Source organism: Lepus europaeus, chromosome 19 (assembly GCF_033115175.1).
Source record: "Lepus europaeus isolate LE1 chromosome 19, mLepTim1.pri, whole genome shotgun sequence".
NCBI lineage: Eukaryota > Metazoa > Chordata > Mammalia > Lagomorpha > Leporidae > Lepus > Lepus europaeus.
The window spans coordinates 3,716,013-3,730,739 of record NC_084845.1 but is presented as its reverse complement, the minus strand read 5'-3'; the positions used below and the strand labels follow the sequence as shown (position 1 = coordinate 3,730,739).

Sequence of the window (14,727 nt, the reverse complement as noted above, 5' to 3'; positions counted from 1 at the left end):
AAGTGGAGCAGCCGGGACTTGAACCAGCTCCCATATGGGATGCCGGCATCACAGGCAGTGGCTTCACCGGCTGCGCCACAGCGCCACCCCTGGCCATTTTCCTTCCTGGAGGTGCTCACTGGTTATTGGCTGCAGAGTGGATTTTTTTTTCCCTTGGATTTTCTAGAGGAAAACAGGGTGAATGTAATGGGGTGGGGTTCTTGGGCGTGCGTAATCCATCACTACATTGGTTTTTTGAAACAGGAAATGCAGTGTGACTACTGGGGGTGAGGACATGGGCGCAGAATCCTCCGGGTTCCCACGTTTCCGGCTCGGCTCGCCTGCTGCCGCGGTCCCTCTGTCCTTCCTCTACACAGTCACTGCAGCATGCTCAGAGGGGCCTGGGGGCTCCTCGGTGGGCACAGAAGCCGCGTCTTCAGGTGCAGCAGGGTTTAGTTCAGCACAGGTCACTCCCTGGAGGAAAAGAGCCCGACACGGTCGGCTGCTTCAGTTTACTTGAATTAAAATTAAGCGAGCAATTCCGCCGCCCCAGATGCGTGTGAAGCACGTGGTGGCCACATGTGGTGTGGACGGAGAGCAATCCTGTGGCCACGGAAAATCCCGGACGCCCAGCTGACCTCCTGGTCGGTGGTAACGCTCGTGCAAGGGTGCGGTTCTGAGAATAAGAGCCACCGCCCCGTAGCTGCTGGTTCTGTCACGCTGTGCTATCATAATGTTAACGATGCACAGTGTATTCATCAATGCCGCAAACTGAACCTTAAAAACAGACCAGAGAGTACCGGAGTAGTTGCTGGGAACTGGGTGGTGTGACAAGTTTGTTTTTTGTTTTTTGTTTTTTGTTTTTTGCTGTTGTTTTTTTAGTTGAACTATTTTTTTTTTTTTTGACAGAGTGGACAGTGAGAGACAGACAGAGAGAAAGGTCTTCCTTTTTGCAGTTGGTTCACCCTCCAATGGCCGCCACTATAGGCGTGCTGCAGCCAGCGCACCGCGCTGATCCGAAGGCAGGAGCCAGGTGCTTCTCCTGGTCTCCGATGGGGTGCAGAGCCCAAGCACTTGGGCCATCCTCCACTGCACTCCCTGGCCACAGCAGAGAGCTGGCCTGGAAGAGGGGCAACCAGGGCAGAATCCGGCACCCCAACCGGGACTAGAACCTGGTGTGCCAGCGCCGCAAGGTGGAGGATTAGCCTGCTGAGCTGCGGCGCCGGCCAAGTTGAACTATTTCAAAGGCAGAGTGACAGAGACAGAAACAGGTCTTCCACCCACCGGCTCACTCCCCTCGTGGCTGCAACTACCAGGGCTGGGCCAGGTCAAAGCCAGGAGCCAGGAGCTCCATCTGGGTCCCCTACATGGGTGGCGGGGGCCCGAGCACTTGGGCCATCATCTGGTGAGTCAGCAGGGGGGCCGGATGGGAAACGGAGCACCCGGGGCTCGGTGGCGCAGCTGGGACTGAAGCTGGTGCTTTGCCACGGGTGCTGGCGTCGCGGGCAGCGGCTTAGCCCACCGCGCCACCGCGCCAGCCCCAGTGGGGAGGTGTTGGTCGAAGGGTACCGCGTTCCCGGTCAGTGATATTAATGAAGTTCAGATCTACTGTGCAGCGTGGAGCCCGTGATGAACGTTGTGCTGTCCACCCGGTAACTTGCTAAGGGGATAGATCCTGTGCTGACGGCTCTTACTGTGCAAGGCAGGAATCCCTAGAGGACGGGGCGGGGCAGCCTCTGGAGGCGATAGACGCGCTCCCGGGACTGAGACTGGTGGTGGCTTCCGAAGCAAAAACTCACCTCTGGAGTCCTGACGTTGAATAGCTATAGGGTTTTGTTTTTGTTTTTTAAGAGGAAAGGCAGGGGGACAAATAAACTTGTTCGCTGACCACGCCATCTGACAGGTGGAATTTGCCGGGGACTCTGACGAACCTCGGCGGTCGTAGCGTCACCGGGTTTGCGCAGCCTGTTCTGTGGGGAGTTTGGCTCTGAACCAGTGCCCGGATGGGACGCCGGCGTCGCAGACAGAGGGTGGATTTGTGGTTTGTCTAAGGCCACCCAGGGACTGGGAGGAGACGGTGGAGCCGGGGCCCCCCGCCGCTCTGGGATTAACCAGACTCCCATCAGCTGTGTGACGTGGGGGCGTAGGTAAAGCCAGAGCAAGGGCTAAGCCAGGAGTCAGACACTTAGATCTGCAGCATCCTACTGTGAACAGTCTCCACCTGCGTAACTGTGATTCCGGACCCGTCGACCAATCTCCCTCCTCTTCCTCCCCTTTCCCACCCCAGTCTCTGGAAACCACCATCATACTCTTAACTTGGAAGTGGTCGACGTTGTTGTTAGGTTCTGGCCAGGAGGGAGACGGCGTGGTGTCCGTCTGTCTGTCTGTGCTTGGCTCATCTCACTCCCATCCGAGTTGCTGACAATGGAGGAGTCATCTTACAACTGCCTAGTATCCACGTGTGTGTGAACCCCACCTTGTCGGTACCCGTTCGTCTGCTGGTGGACACCCAGGCTGACTCCACGGGGTGCGGTGGTCTCTTTGGCGTAGGGATCTCGTTTCCCTTGGAGAGAGACCAGTAGGCTTGCCGGGTCATGGGGGGAGAGTCCTGCTTTACTCTGGGGGCGACCTTCGTGGGGATTTCTAGGTGGGAAACTCACCGAGGTGGACCTCCTCTCGGGCACGGAAACATCTGCAAGGGAATGAGAGAGGGCCGGGTCCGTTCTGAGGTTGTGGGGATCAGGCTGAGTCTAGTTCATGGTTCTCTGGCTTTTCCTTATTACGTACCCGAGTCGTCCTGCTTGGAAAAACTGGAGTCACTGGTTCTGAGAGAGAGAAATACAGGGTGGGCGGTGGGGCTGGACCTGCCAATCACAGGGGGACAGACGGGGCCTCAGAACAATGGGGTGGGTTGGGAGGGGCATCCACTGACCTCCTGCTGGAGTCCTCACGTGGGGAACCTGTGGAAGGCCGGGGGGGGGGGGGGACGTTACCTGCTGAGAAAAGCCGCCCCGGATCGCTCCCCTGGCCAGCACCCCCAAGCCCTTCCTCTGAACTCACCGCGCTGCGTGCGCCTGTAGATGAGGAAGACCGCGAGGAAGAGGAGCACTATGCAGAGGCAGCTGAAGGCCGTGATGAAGATGACGCTGGGGCCTGGGGGTGGGGGCAGAGAGGCGCTCTGGCTCCTGACACACGCAGGGAGGGCTCAGCAGAACCGTGTGTGTATGAGCCCCCATGTACGTGTGATGCATCTGCCACATCAGAGCAACAGTGTGAAGTGAGGGTGGCGACAGAGAGAGGAGAGTGGTCAGTATACAGAGAGAGGAGAGTGGTCAGTATACAGAGAGGACAGTGGTCAGTATACAGAGAGGAGAGTGGTCAGTATACAGAGAGAGAGGAGAGGGGTCAGTATACAGAGAGAGAGGAGAGGGGTCAGTATACACAGAGAGAGGAGAGGGGTCAGTATACAGAGAGAGGAGGAGAGGGGTCAGTATACACAGAGAGAGGAGAGGGGTCAGTATACAGAGAGAGAGGAGAGGGGTCAGTATACACAGAGAGAGGAGAGGGGTCAGTATACAGAGAGAGGAGGAGAGGGGTCAGTATACACAGAGAGAGGAGAGGGGTCAGTATACACAGAGAGAGGAGAGTGGTCAGTATACACAGAGAGGAGAGGGGTCAGTATACACAGAGAGGAGAGGGGTCAGTATACAGAGAGAGGAGAGTGGTCAGTATACACAGAGAGGAGAGTGGTCAGTATACACAGAGAGAGAGGAGAGTGGTCAGTATACACAGAGAGAGAGGAGAGGGGTCAGTATACACAGAGAGAGGAGAGGGGTCAGTATACAGAGAGAGGAGAGGGGTCAGTATACACAGAGGAGAGGGGTCAGTACACAGAGAGGTGGAGAGTGGTCAGTATACACAGAGAGAGAGGAGAGGGGTCAGTATACACAGAGAGAGGAGAGTGGTCAGTATACACAGAGAGAGAGGAGAGGGGTCAGTATACACAGAGAGAGGAGAGGGGTCAGTATACAGAGAGAGGAGAGGGGTCAGTATACACAGAGAGAGGAGAGGGGTCAGTATACAGAGAGGTGGAGAGTGGTCAGTATACAGAGAGAGGAGAGGGGTCAGTATACACAGAGAGAGGAGAGGGGTCAGTATACAGAGAGAGGAGGAGAGGGGTCAGTATACAGAGAGGAGAGTGGTCAGTATACACAGAGAGAGAGGAGAGGGGTCAGTATACACAGAGAGAGGAGAGGGGTCAGTATACACAGAGGAGAGTGGTCAGTATACAGAGAGGAGAGGGGTCAGTATACAGAGAGAGAGGAGAGTGGTCAGTACACAGAGAGGTGGAGAGTGGTCAGTATACAGAGAGAGGAGAGGGGTCAGTATACAGAGAGAGGAGAGGGGTCAGTATACACAGAGAGGAGAGTGGTCAGTATACAGAGAGGAGAGGGGTCAGTACACAGAGAGAGGAGAGTGGTCAGTACACAGAGAGGAGGGTGGTCAGTATACAGAGAGAGGAGAGTGGTCAGTATACAGAGAGAGGAGGAGAGGGGTCAGTATACAGAGAGAGAGGAGAGTGGTCAGTACACAGAGAGGACAGTGGTCAGTATACACAGAGAGAGGAGAGGGGTCAGTATACACAGAGAGGAGAGTGGTCAGTACACAGAGAGAAGAGTGGTCAGTATACAGAGAGGAGAGGGGTCAGTATACAGAGAGGAGAGTGGTCAGTACACAGAGAGGAGGGGGTCAGTATACAGAGAGAGGAGGAGAGGGGTCAGTATACAGAGAGGAGAGTGGTCAGTACACAGAGAGGACAGTGGTCAGTACACAGTGAGGAGAGTGGTCAGTATACAGAGAGGAGAGTGGTCAGTACACAGAGAGAAGAGTGGTCAGTATACAGAGAGGAGAGGGGTCAGTACACAGAGAGGAGAGTGGTCAGTACACAGAGAGAAGAGTGGTCAGTACACAGAGAGGAGGGTGGTCAGTATACACAGAGGAGAGTGGTCAGTATACACAGAGGAGAGTGGTCAGTATACACAGAGAGAGGAGGGGGTCAGTATACAGAGAGGAGAGTGGTCAGTACACAGAGAGGACAGTGGTCAGTACACAGAGAGGACAGTGGTCAGTACACAGAGAGAAGAGTGGTCAGTACACAGAGAGGAGGGTGGTCAGTATACAGAGAGGAGAGTGGTCAGTATACAGAGAGGAGAGTGGTCAGTACACAGAGAGGACAGTGGTCAGTATACAGAGAGAAGAGTGGTCAGTACACAGAGAGGACAGTGGTCAGTATACAGAGAGAAGAGTGGTCAGTATACAGAGAGGACAGTGGTCAGTACACAGAGAGGAGACCCTGGTGGGGGACTTCTGAGCAGGGGGCTGGGGGCCACAGCCCTCCTTGGACGGTGCTAGGCAGCCTAGCAGGTGGGGGAACCTGTTTGCAGAAGGAAGAAGGGTCAGAAACATCCCCTGGGTTTATGGAAACCAACCCTCTCCTGCGTCTGGATCCCGAATTTCAGAACTCTAGAAAGAGGACGCAAGTTGACTACACACAAGAGGCTTTTTTTTCTTGGAAAGTGAAAAATATTCATCAGAGGCAAAAAAGCAATAAAATGGACATTCTTAGAAACCAGAATCATTAATTCGGAAGACTGGCCCTGGGAAGGTACAACAGGGCAGGAGCAGGTGTCCTGGGGCAGTGGGCTAAGCCGCCCTTGGATGCCCACATCCCTGACTGGGATTCCAGCTCCGCCCCAATTCCTGCTGCTTCCCAAGGCACACCCTGGAGACAGCAGTGACCGGAGAAGTGCCTGCATTGATCCACACGGGAGATCCTGGCTTCAGCCTGGCTCAGCCATGGCTGTGGCAGGCATTTGGGGAGTGAACCAGAGGATGGAAGACTCTGTCTCTCTCTGCCTCTCTCTCTCTCTCTGTCTCTCTCTCTCTCTCTGTCTCTCTCTCTCTCTCTCTGCCTCTCTCTCTGTCTCTCTGTCTCTCTCTCTCTCTGCCTCTCTCTCTCTCTCTCTTTCTCTCTGCCTCTCTCTCTCTCTCTGCCTCTCTCTATCTCTCTCTCTCTTTCTCTCTGCCTCTCTCTATCTCTCTCTCTCTCTGCCTCTCTCTCTCTCTCTCTCTCTCTCTGCCTCTCTCTTTCTCTGCCTCTCTCTCTCTCTGTCTCTCTGCCTCTCTCTCTCTCTCTCTGTCTTCTCTCTCTGCCTTTACCTGTTTGTAACTCTGCCTTTCAAATAAATAAATCTTTAGAAAACATAGAAATCACAAGGAAAATTCCCTCAGTTCAAAGGAGGAGTTTCACTGTGGCTTTCAGTCCCTCCCGCCCAGCCACGGCCTGGAAGTGAGAAGTCGAGTTCTTGTTGCTTTTTCCCACGGCCGCGTGACCAGCTGAGCTGGCTTCGCCCTCAGATGTCCACACCCTGCTCATGGCTTGCACCACGGTTTACCAGCTGTCAACATAAGTGACACAACGTCTGATGGGGGGCTGGGGCTGAGCAAGGGGGTGCAGCCTGGCCCTGGGGAGAACAGAAGTCAGAGGCTGTGGGGAGGAGGCCTGGCCAGGGCCCTCGGCTTCTGCACAGCTGATGGACGCAGGCCCCTTTCCTGGGGCATCCTTCGAGGCCCTCAGGTACAGTCTGCAGACCCCACATATGGGCGCAGGTTCGAGTCCCGGCTGTTCCACTTCCAATCCAGCGCCCTGCTGATGTACCTGGGAAAGCAGTAGAAGACGGCCCAAGTGCTTGGGCCCCTGCGCCCACATGGGAGACCAGGAAGAAGCTCCTGGCTTCAGATCGGCCCAGCTCTGGCCAGTGCAGCCATTTGGAGAGTGAACCAGCAGATGGAAGACCTCTCTCTGTGTCTATCTCTCCCTCTCTCTCCATAACTCTGCCCTTCAAATAAAAAGATTTTTAAAAATCTTTAAAAAATAAAATAAAAAGATACTTCTGGTGCACCGGAGATGGAGGGGATCCCGACCTACGTGTCACGTCTCCTCCCCAGGGGTCTTACCTGTTCCTGCCCGGGGAGCTTCAAGTCCACCACCACGATCCTCTACAAAACAGGAAGAGAGAGAGGAGTCACCTGACGTGAGAACCATGGACCACGAGCACCCAGCCCCGGATCCCATACTCTTGTTAATGAAAATCACCAAGGAGTGACGCAGCCGACCCACTGCCTCCCCCCGGGCCTTGTCCAGCTTCCCCGTCTCAGTAAGGGGCATCGCTCTTGTCTCCGGCACTGGGAGCAAATCGCCAGGAGCAGGGAGGGTTTTTGTCACTCCCTTCGCCGTGAACCCGGTCCATCCCCTACGCCCCTAAGTTCTCCCTCAAAAATATATCTCAGAAGGAGTCTAAAGTTCAATCGAAGGGCCGGTGCTGTGGCACAGCCGCCCAGGCCACCACCCCCTGTGATGCCAGCATCCCATATTGGAGCACGGGTTCGAGTCCCAGCCGCTGCACTTCCAACCCAGCTTCCTGCTGTTGCGCCTGGGAAAGCAGAGGATGGGGGTGGGCCCAGGTGCTTGGGAAACCCAGATGGAGCTCCTGGCTCCTGGCCCAGCCCTGGCCCAGCCCTGGCTGTCATGGCCATTTGGGGAGTGAACCAGCAGATGGAAGACCTTTCTCTCTCTCTAACTCTACCTTAAATAAATAAATAAATTAAAAAAAAAAAAGTCCTGTCGTCTGAATTGCAGCACTAACACCCCCGTTACCTAACAACCCCCTTTTCCAAAAGCAGGTAGAGTGGGGAGCAGGCACTTGGCCCCGTAAGGTTAAGACACCAGCATCGCACAGCCAAGTGCTGGTATCCGGTTCCTGGACTGGGCTCCTGGCTCCGGCTCCCTGCTGATGGGCCCACTGTCAGACTGGGGTGACGGCTCACGTGATTGGCTTCCTGCTGCCTTGGCACCGCCCACCTCCAGCTGTTCTCCTTCCCCGCTGCCACTCTACCTGGTTCCTCTCCGACAGGAACAGGGAGTCGCTTTGTGTGCACGTTTGGACAGAAACAGTGGGGTTGCTGATTCCCGGGGACATGAGGGACCATCCTCACGGGAGGTGAGGACCGGAGCCGGCCGGGGCACAGCCCTCACCTGTCGCCGGGACGGCCAGGCTGCCGAGGAAGGAGCCCAGGTGCGGCGCGTGGCACTGGTAGTACACGCAGCTGAACTCCCCGGGGCCCCGGAGCACAAAGGCCGCCCGCTGTTGCTGCACCCGCTCCGCGCGCAGGGGTTCCGGGACCCCGGTTCTCAGCAGAGCGGCTGCGATGCACTCCGTCCCGTTGTAGGGAACCAGACACTGGAGGGTTCTGGAACCGGCAGGGGTCCCGGGGTCTGCGCTTACTGAGAGGGAAGGCGCCGGGAGAGAGCCTGGAGAGGACAAGGCACCGGAGGTGAGAAGGGCTGGGGCCGGCTCCCCCATCCCTGCCTGCTCCCGCGTCACTGCCTGCCCTCGTGATTCCTTGACATCCCGGGACCTTGCTGAGCTCGGAGGGACCCTCCCCCCACTCAAGGTCAGCTAACCCCTAAATGGCCCGCCTTTGAACAGAGCCGTCCAGAGCCCAGACTGCCTCCTTCCCAGGGCTCTGCTCCGGCCCTGCCTCACTCACCCCAGGCCTGAGGACCAGGCAACCCCCTGGGCTGGTCCTGAGCCTGCTCCCCCTGACCCACCACAGGGCCTCCGCGTGCCCTCACACCCCATGCCGTGTGTGCCTGCCTCTTGGGAGCTGAGGAACAAACTGTTTTTTGGTTTGTTTTTATTTATTTGACAGGTAGAGTTTTAGACAGTAAGAGAGAGAGACAGAGAGAAAAGTCTTCCTTCCGTTGGTTCACTCCCCAAATGGCCGCTACGGCCGGCGCTACGCCGATCTGAAGCCAGGAGCCAGGTGCTTCCTCCAGGTCTCCCATGCGGGTGCTGGGCCCAAGCACTTGGGCCATCTCCCACTGCCCTCCCAGGCCACAGCAGAGAGCTGGACTGGAAGAGGAGCAGCCAGGACTAGAACCCGGCACCCATATGGGATGCCGGCACTGCAGGCAGAGGATTAACACAAGTGAGCCACAGCGCCGGCCCCAGGAACAAACTGTTTTCCAAGGTATCACCTCTGGAAGCCTCAGGTGGTGAGCATCACACGTTCTCGCTCACTTGGTCCCAGGGAAGAAGAGGGTAGCACAGTGGTCAGCGGTCCCTGGACACCGGGCAGGGAGAGCAGGCAGCGACAGAGAGATGGGGCAACGGGTCCCGGACCGTGGGTTCGGAGGAAGGAGTCCTACCGTTCTCTAGCAGGGAGGGTGACTGTGGCTCAGCACAGTTCAGCACGTGCTTTGTAAACTAGAAGAAAGGAACTGGAGTTTTCTCTCCAGCACAAGTAAGCGGTGGATATTCATGGAGATGCAAATGCCAAATACCCTGATTTGATTATTATACTCCATAAACCTGTGCACTTATGCCAGTTAAATGTTATTTTGTTTTTAAAGATGTATTGATACGAGAGACAGAGTTAGAAAGGAGGAGAGACAGAGAAGAGATTGTCCATCTGTTGGTTCGCTCCCCAAATGGCCACAGCATCCAGGGCTGGGCCAGGCCAAAGCCAGGAGCCAGGAGCTTCTTCTGGGTCTCCCACGTGGGTGCAGGGGCCCAAGCACCTGGACCATCCTCCGCTGCTTTCCCAGGAGCATTAGCAGGGAGCTGGCTCGGAAGTGGAGCAGCCAGGACTCGAATCGGTGCCCATATCGAATGCTGGTACTGCAGATGGTGGCTTTAACCCTCTGTGTCACAGCACCGGCCCATAACCTCACACCCTCTCCCACACTCGCCTTATTGTGGGCGGCTCCCTCCCCCGGGGTCCCCACGCTCAAGGCACTGGGTCTTGACGTCTCTTGGATTCCTTCTTCGCCCCAGAGAGTACGACTGCAGGAAGGGGGCTCTGCCCGTGGGGGGCTGCCGTCCTCACCTGTGACCACCAGCTGCACACACTCGCTGTGTGCTGACCACTCACGGGAGGCTGAAGTCCTGTAGGCACACGAGTAGCTCCCGGCGTCCTGGGGCTCCAGCCCCCCCAGGGGGAACTCGGCCGCGGCCCCTGCTGAGCTCCGCTCCTGCCTGTACCTGGGGTCTCCCAGCCTGCCCAGCATGACTGAGACGTTCTGGAAGGGAACCCGGCACCTCAGGGTCACGTTGCCGCCAGGTTCAACCACCCAGCTGGGCCAGGCGCTCAGGGAGGGCTTGGGGAGCGTCTCCGGAAAGGACCCTGGGGGAGGGGCTGCAGGCGAGGGTGCCGGGGGCACGCGGCGGCCACTGGGAGGAGGCTCACCGGGCCTCGTCTCTCCTTCATAGCCCAGGCACAGCCCTGCAAGAGAATCCGCAGTGAGAGGGCAGCTGTGTGCCCATCCCCGAGGAGAAGTCAGGCGGAGGGCATCCCTTCCCTTACCGGTATTTTCCCAGGTTAATCCGCAAAAACAAAGATGACCTTGTATTAAAAATTCTCTTTTTTTAAAAGTATCTTTTTTGTGTTGAAGATTTATTTGAAAAGAGAGAGAGAGAGCTCTTCCATCTGCTGGTTCACTCCCCAAGTGGCCGCAATGGCCGGAGCTGGGCTGATCCTAAGCCAAGAGCCAGGAGCTTCATCCGGGTCCCCCATGCCGATGCAGGGGCCCAAGCACTTGGGCCATCTTCCACTGAAGGTTAGCTCAGCTCTGGCTATGGTGTCCATTTGGAGAGTGAGCCAGCAGACGGGAGATCTTTCTCTCTCTCTCTCTGTGCCTGTAATTCTGCTTCTCACATAAATAAATAAATCTTTAAAAAAAAAAGTCTCTGGAGCTGGATGGAGGCATTGGCTGTACAACACTGGAAATACACTCTGTGCTACCAACTGACCTTCTTCTTTTTTTTAACAGGCAGAGTGGACAGTGAGAGAGAGAGAGAGAAAGGTCTTCCTTTGCCATTGGTTCACCCTCCAATGGCTGCCCCAGCTGGCTCTCTCTGGCCGGCGCACCGCGCTGATCCGAAGCCAGGAGCCAGGTGCTTCCTCCTGGTCTCCCATGTGGGTGCAGGGCCCAAGCACTTGGGCCATCCTCCACTGCACTCCCGGGCCATAGCAGAGAGCTGGCCTGGAAGAGGGGCAACCGGGACAGAATCCAGCGCCCCGACCGGGACTAGAACCCGGGGTGCCAGCGCCACAGGCAGCGGATTAGCCTATTGAGCCACGGCGCCGGCCATAACTGACTTCCTGTCGTGTGAATTTTGCCTCAGTCGCTGTCGAGGAATTTATTTACCTTTGGTGCTTTTACCTTCTCTAAACACAGATTTATTTTTTTTAAGTTGCCTTTTTTTTTTTTTTTAAGATGTATTTATCTGGAAGGCAGAGTTACAGAGAGGCAGAGGCAGAGACACAGAGAGAGAGAGGTCTTCCATCCATGGTTCACCCCCCAAATGGCTGCAATGGCCAGAGCTGGGCCCATCCGAAGCCAGGAGCCAGGTGCTTCCTCCTGGTCTCCCATGCGGGTGCAGGGCCCAAGCACTTGGGCCATCCTCCACTGCCTTCCCGGGCCACAGCAGAGAGCTGGATAGGAAGTGGAGCAGCTGGGACTCAAGCAGGCACCCTTATGGATGCCAGCACCGAAGGCAGCAGCTTTACCTGCTACACCACAGCGCCCCACTGCGCCGGCCCCATCTAATCATTGATTGAATATCACCTGGAGTAAGACGCAGCCTGCACTGAGCCCAGCCTCAGGCAGTGCCGGGTGGGTCCTGGCCCCCAGGGCGGCCTGGGCTGGGAGGTGAGAGGTGTCTGCTCTTAGCTTCCATGTGCTTGCTGAACCCTGGCTGGGTGGGACCGGGAACCCGGAAGCAGGGCTCTGGCAGCCGCAGTCTTGCATCTTTGGAAGCCCCGTTCCCAGAGCCAAAAAGCCCGGCCTCAGTGCCAGTCAGAGGAACTTCCCGATGGCCTTGGACTAGCTCCGGCACAATGCTAGGGCGTTAGGATTGGCTTGTGTCTACCAAGAAAGACCCCTTCCGGCACTGTGGACAGGACCTGATTTGGAAAGAGCACAATTTGTTGCAGATACGTTGAGCTACACTGAGTTCAGGCTGCATAGGCTGGCCCTCTAGTCGGATGTGACCGCTGTCCTTACAAAGAGGGAGTGGGGGAGGGGAGGCAGAGATCGGAGCAACGCACCCCCAAGTCAGAGGGTGCCGAGAAGCCCGGAGCCCCTCGCGGCTGGGGGAGGCATGGGACAGGTCGTCCCCCATGGCCCTCAGAACAAATCGACGTGGCCGACACCTGGATTTCAGGCTCTGGTCTCCCAATGGTGAGAGAATCGTTTTCGGTTGTTTGGAGCCACCGGGTCGGTGACACTTGGCACGGCAGCCACCGGAAGTTGAGTACGGGGTGGGTGATGTCATCTTTTGCTGGGGGGATGGGTGTAGGAGGGAGCCCCACCCCAAAGGGAAGGCTGTAACCAGAAAAGGAGGAAGGCGCTGGGGCAGACGCGGCGAATTGTGCCCACTGCACCGCAGAGGAGCTGGGGGTCAGGGACGGGAGCCGCTGGCTCGAAACCCAGAGCCGCCGGTGTCCCTGTTCCCATCCTGGGTTCCCAGGGAGGGTGCAGTTGCAAAGCTCCACACCCTGCAGATGCTGGTGTCCCACGGAATCCCACAGTGACTCCACGGTGTTTGCAGGCTGGGGTCTCGGAGAGCCTGCTGCAGCTCCACGCCCCTCCCATAGTACAGCATGTCCCCACCTCTGCCCTGGGTTCTTCACCCAGAACCGACAGAGGTGAGCATGCAGCCCGCTGACTCCAATACTCCGTGCCGGGGGGGGGGGGGGATGTGCCTGGGAGTCGGCATCACTGCACCTGCCGTGGACCCTGCTCCACTCCCATCCCCACCCATGAGTTTTCTCACCAGCCCAAACCCGCGTGTGCCCGTCCCGGAAACTCACCGAGGCAAAGCAGGCACAGGGCTTCCCTGGTCATGGACTTCTTCTGCCTGAGCCAAGATCCCGTCCTCGGCTTCACAGCCCAGAGGCGCAGTGGGACCCGGCCAGCCCAGCTCTCTCCCGCCCCTCCGTGCCCAGGGACGTGCAGGCAGGTGCTCTGGGCAGGCGCTTGGTCTCTGCACCACCTGCTACAGCTTCCTTCTCCCCACTCACTCAGGAAACGTGAAGACATCGGTGACCACAGCTTCCCCAGAAGTCCTGGGCGCAGCTCTGCCCGCCCCGAGTTCTGTCTTCCTGCCTGAGACGTCCTTTTATAAAAGTATTTGGGGATAGTTTTAGCTTCACACACACGCACACAAATACAGCTGTCCCCAGTACCCCGGGAGGATGGGTCCCAGGACTACGCAGGTACCCAGATCTGCCGATGCTCACGCGCCTCGTGTAAAACGGTGTGATATCGGCACACAGCCCGGGCGCCTCCCTTGCACTCCAGGGCGCCTCCAGATTACTTACAGTGCCAGTGCAACACGAATGCTACATGAATGATGCTGTGTGTTGGCCTCGTTCAGATCACGACCGAAGTCTGTATGTGCTCGGAACAGATGCAAATTTTTTCTGAACACGTTTCATCCTCAGTTGATTGTATCTGCCACGGCAAAAGCTGTGTGTGTCCTGGTGGGCAGGCACTGCACGGTGCTCGCCTGTCCGTCAGACAGCTCCCACGAGGGAATGCAACGATAGCACGTTGGCGACGGCGTTGGCGCGGCGGTTGCCTAGCGTGCACGCTTCTTTGGGTCTCATCAGCCTGTTTGCTTTGCTCCTCCCTGCCTCCCAGACCTCTGTGGGCGTAGTCCTGCGACATCTCGTCAGCTGCAGACCCTCGGAGACCTGGGAGCAGAGCTAGTGCCACTCCCTACGCCCTGGCAGCCGCTGGCCTGTTCCACTTCTCCATAACTTTCTCATCTTGGGTGCTTTACCTAAATGGAATTGCTTCTCATCTTGCCTGTTGAGGGTCATCCCCAAGAGAGCAGATATGGGAAAAAAAAGGAGATGAGGGGTGTGGTGAGAACCTCGACCGTGGCAATGACATCACGGGCTTTGTGATGTCACGTCAACACATGCACACTCTGCGTAAACTCTGCTTCCATAAGACGTGACAAGACAGCGCGCTTGGTGCCTGGCGTTGTGGCACAGTGGATCGGGCCGACGTTGGCCACATAGGCATCCCGCATCCGAGGGCCGGTTCTGGTCCCAGCTGCTCTGCTTCCGATCCAACTCCCTGCTGATGCTCCTAGGAAGGCAGCGGTAACTGGCCCGAGTGCTTGGGCCCCTGCACCCCTGTGGGAGACCCAGAAGCTCCAGGTTCCTGGCTTTGGATTGGCTCAGCTCTGGCCCTGGCGGCCATTTGGGGAGTGACCCAGCAGACGGAGGACCTAATTTTCTCTCTTCTTCTGCCTCTCTGTAACTCTGCCTTTCAAATAAATAAATCTTAAAAAAAAAAAAAAAAAGAGTACTGGCAGCACTGAGGTCCATGGTCCATCCGTGGAACTGTGGAAGCGGCTGGAGAACTTCAGCCCTCCCCACCACTGTCTCCTTCAGTAGCCAAGCAAACCACGTGGACTCGGATGCTTATCTGGGGTCTGGTTCTGGGGACACCCAAAGGCGCCTGGAAGCCAGTTCTAGTTGCAGCCGCACCACCTCAGGTCAAGGATGGATGTGGAGCAGCCCGAGCAGGCTTCAGGAGCAGGGGACGTGATGAACCCAATGCTCTGTGTTTCAACCGCAATTACGGATGTGGTGGCCGAATTGTAT

The 14,727-nt window shown here is 57.0% G+C and overlaps 1 protein-coding gene across 1 annotated transcript; it reads right to left on the bottom strand.

Moving 5' to 3' along the window:
- Positions 1–348: 348 nt before the first annotated feature.
- LOC133748690 (V-set and transmembrane domain-containing protein 1-like) lies at positions 349–12,952 on the bottom strand. The gene is made up of 10 exons (XM_062177622.1): positions 12,919–12,952; positions 10,265–10,326; positions 9,931–10,201; positions 8,075–8,350; positions 3,040–3,132; positions 2,912–2,939; positions 2,767–2,804; positions 2,640–2,671; positions 2,456–2,542; positions 349–453 (listed from the first exon to the last, which is right to left on the bottom strand). The coding sequence occupies exons 1-10, from the start codon at positions 12,950–12,952 to the stop codon at positions 349–351; spliced, it is 1,026 nt and encodes a 341-aa protein (XP_062033606.1).
- Positions 12,953–14,727: the final 1,775 nt, after the last annotated feature.

What these genes read in the sequence shown, in the direction of transcription:
- LOC133748690 (XM_062177622.1), bottom strand. Translation starts at nt 12,952, where the DNA reads ATGACCAGGGAAGCCCTGTGCCTGCTTTGCCTCG. An exon ending in CTCCTCCCAGTGGCCGCCGC is followed by an intron (nt 10,202 to 10,264) that starts GTGCCCCCGGCA and finishes ACGCTCCCCAAG; the next exon opens with CCCTCCCTGAGCGCCTGGCC. An exon ending in CCGAGAGGAGGTCCACCTCG is followed by an intron (nt 2,543 to 2,639) that starts GTGAGTTTCCCA and finishes TCTCTCTCCAAG; the next exon opens with GGAAACGAGATCCCTACGCC.